This window comes from Copadichromis virginalis, linkage group LG22 (genome assembly GCF_057382275.1).
Source record: "Copadichromis virginalis isolate Kocher_CV1m ecotype Utaka linkage group LG22, C_Virginalis_male_GT1.1, whole genome shotgun sequence".
NCBI classification, from domain to species: Eukaryota; Metazoa; Chordata; class Actinopteri; order Cichliformes; family Cichlidae; genus Copadichromis; species Copadichromis virginalis.
The window spans coordinates 1,365,578-1,369,455 of NC_140638.1; the positions used below are offsets into that span (position 1 = coordinate 1,365,578).

Below are 3,878 nucleotides of genomic sequence, written 5' to 3' on the forward strand. Positions count from 1 at the left end.
GCTCTCATCTGCTGTTTGGTTGTTGTTGAAATGGTTTTGTGAGCTTTAATCTGAGAATCTGGCGTTTCTGGCAAAACACAGTTATATTTAAAAGTCGATTCAGGATTTAATGAATTGATATCGCTTTATTCAAGCTACTCACCTCCCACTTCCACCTGCACTTTCAACTGGACCACGGCCAATCAGAGAGGTCCCGCCCCTGACTATCTCTGATTGGTTTAGTCCACGATAGGGGCAAAATGTGTGTCTGTTGTTGACCACAGGGAAGGTTGCAGGTTTTTTTTTTTGTTACCGGAACAGTTGGTCGCACAGGTGCAACCAAATTTTTTTTTAGTCGCACCACTGAAAAATTTGGTCGCATTTGCGACCAAATTGGTCGCACTCTAGAGCCCTGTGTACATGGAAGAAGTGGGAAAGAGGGCTTTGTGATCCTATTCTGGAACACCAGGGTAGGATCACATCTGTGTGAAAATCAAATCTTAGGGTGTACTACAATTCACCAACACATCAAATTCACCAGGGAGGATATGAAAAGTGGCAGGTTGGCCTTCTTAGACTGTGATACTTCCATCAGTAAAGGGGGACATCTAAAAGCTGATGTGTACTGGAAACCTATTTAAGGTTTAACCATAATATTTAAGGTTTGACTCTCATCATCCACTGGAGCACAAACTGGGTGTCATCAGGACGATACAGCAGCAGGGAAGCAGAAGAACTAGTTATGGTCATTATGCAAATGTACTGTTGCTAAGGAAACCTGCAGTCAGCTGAGATTGAAGAAGTCACCTGGATGAGTGATGTACATGCAGATGAACAGAATCAACTTTCTGGTAAGATAAAATCCTTCTATGCTACTCAAGTCTGGTGTTAGTCAGCCATGTGGCTGCAAACACTTATCCCACTAGAGGGCGCTCCGGTTTTACTTTGAACCAAGAAGAGGAGCAAAAACCAGCTACTGGTCTGCTACATTAATGTCTGCTCAGAGAAAATGTACTTTAAGTGGTCTAAGGAGCTTGGAAAGAAAAGCGTCTGGACTTCTTTAAGTTGCTTGAAGACGTTTCACCTCTCATCCCATAAGCTTCTTCAGTTCTGAAGAGAAACCAAGAAATGTAATCCTTCACTGCGCACATTAAGGCTGTGGATAAAAACGTAAAGTTCAACAGGGAACGCACAAAGGATAACTGTTTGCCTTTCCTGGACTGCACTGAAGAGAACGGCAACCTCAACATTGAAGTTTACCGGAAGCCCACACACACGGACCAGTACCTCCTCTTTGACTCCCATCACCCTCTGGAGCACAAACTTGGAGTAATCAGGACCCTACACCACCGGGCAGAACATGTTCCCTCTAAGCCTGAAGGGAAAAAGAAGGAACACACACATGTAAAGGAAGCACTCAAAACGTGCGGCTATCCTAAATGGGCGTTCTTAAAGTCAGCAAAGAGGCACAGAAAAGAAGACCAGACACCAGCGAGGGAGGATAAGAAGGACAGACGCAACAACATTGTCATCCCCTATGTAGCCGGTGTATCAGAGACACTCAGGAGAGTTTTCTCCAAGCATGACATCACAGTGTATTTCAGACCCAGCAACACGCTCAGACAGAAACTGGTTCACCCGAAAGACAAAACGCCAAAACACAGACTTAACAATGTGGTGTTTGCTGTACAGTGCAGCGAGGAATGCTCAGACCTCTACATTGGAGAGACCAAACAGCCACTTCACAAGTGCATGGCACAATACAGAAGAGCCACCTCCACAGGACAAGACTCAGCACTCCATCTGCATCTATGGCTACGTTCACACTGCAGGCGAAAGCACATCCAATCGACTTTTCTGACCCCATATCCGATCTTGCTATGACAGTGTGAACGGCACAAATCTGATATTTTCAAATCCAATCTGGGTCACTTTCGTATGTGGTACTGAATCCGATACATATCTGATGTTTTAGAAAGCGACTGCTGTTTGATGGTCATGTTGCATTAAATCCATCTTTTATGTCACTGACACAAGACAGACGACAATTATCAGCGCCTGAGAAGACATCATGAACGCTTCCTGTCCATCCAGCGTAGATGTCAGTGAAACTGTTGGGAAGACAACGTTGGAGAAACGTGAACATTTTATTTGTATAATCTGCAGATTCTGACAGAAATTCGGAATCGGAATTGAGCATTAAGACCTGCAGTGTGAACGTAGCCTTAAGGTCAAAGGTCACTCTTTCGAGGATGCCAATGTTCACATTTTGGACAGAGAGGACAGATGGTTTGAAAGAGTGAAAGAAGCATCTATGTCCACTGTGAGTGACCATCTTTGAACAGAGGCGGGGTTTACGACACCAACTCTCTGCCATCTATAATCCAGTTCTGAGATCCTCCCCAGACGCCTTAACGCCCACTCACATCCTGGGCCATCTGACCTCAGGAAATCACATGATAGGGTGGGGCCAGGTTTCCTAATGAGCTCACCCGAAACCCTGGCTGATTGGGACCCACACCCGTTTTCACACCACGGCTCATGTGATTAGGTAGAGGATCATCAGGGGGTTGTCTGTCTTGGGGAACCCTCCCATAGGGCTTTACAGCATCCTGCGATTGCATTTGTCCCTAACCATCGGGAACCCTCACATTAACTTTTATAGAGTGGAAAAAGGTTAGCGTTCATCGTCCAGCTTTACTGTGTCTGCTATGCTAACATAGCTGTGTCACTAGCGATCACATAGCACATCATTATAAACCAACTAGCCCAACTTTAGTAACCCTACAAACATCACTGCTGTTTTGTGTTCTGTCTTCACTCATGTCTGAAGTGATAGCAGCGCTGTACGACTTAATTTTTTCTGAAATGCCTCAATCAGAACATGGTATATTATATTTCAATGGAAACTAGCGACCTAACTTCCTGCTAACTTCTCCGTTAAACTTAATAAATTCTGTTTTCCTGGATGCCTGGATGTTAAACGTAATTGTTGCACCTGCCAATCAGCCACACTGATCATTTTATTAAATATGAAAGGATTTAGACAGTTTTTAACTCTCAGTGATGCTGCAGTGATCGTTTGACTTTTGGACCTGCAGCGGAGTTTGGGCCCAGACACAGCTAATGATGTCAGACTTAAAGACTGGATTGGCTGACGTCTGAGGCCTGTAGCCAATAAATGCTCTCCAGGGCCTTTATAACTGGACTGATGCTGCATTCAGGGCCTCTGTGTTTGTGAAACTGCTGTTAGTATGTTAGTTAGGATCTGATCGTCTTTGTTAGCTTGTTGGTGTTTGTTAGCCTTCATTGATGGTCTTGTTAATTTAGCCAGAAACCTTGAGTGCCCATTCTATTTTGGTTTTCACCGTTTTCTCCTGTTTTTCCAGCCAGTTTGATGTTACTGTCCTCACTCGTAGACCAACTTGGGGATGCAACAACAGCAACATTTACTTTTAAGCAGGTGTGTTTGTTATTTTTATTCAGAGTTTTACATGGTATAATTTGGTGTTATTGCCATGACAACAGATCCAACAGCGCACTGAAGCTAAACAGCAAAATAAAATCTGTAAGAAAAAAAAAACAAAAAACAATTTTTTTCCAAATGATTTAAAATTGTGGACACAAAGGTACATACTGAATCTGCAAGGCACTTATACCAAACTGGAGCCCAGCAGCAGTAGCTTGCTATTGTGCCACACTGTCTTTAGTCTCCATGAGCAGCTACGATGCATATAGTTAACACAGGTGTCCTGCTTCTGTGTGATGGAGCATCAGAGATCAGAATCTGCTGCTGTCTCGCTTCTGTATCTGTCGAGCTGCAAAACACACAAAATAAACATGGATATGATGGATGGTTATAAATCATACAACTGCTTAAAGTCTGTTTCACTCTATAA

General features: G+C 43.6%; 1 protein-coding gene across 3 annotated transcripts in view; it reads right to left on the reverse strand.

Moving 5' to 3' along the window:
• Positions 1-3,412: 3,412 nt before the first annotated feature.
• LOC146682346 (uncharacterized) overlaps positions 3,413-3,878 on the reverse strand; it is a 416,833-nt gene continuing 416,367 nt past the window's right edge. For all 3 annotated transcript variants that reach the window (XM_085446780.1, XM_085446781.1, XM_085446779.1), the window contains one exon: positions 3,413-3,797. In XM_085446780.1, coding sequence (XP_085302906.1) covers positions 3,760-3,797 — 38 coding nt within the window. In that variant the 3' untranslated portion in view covers positions 3,413-3,759. The remainder of the gene's footprint in view (positions 3,798-3,878) is intronic.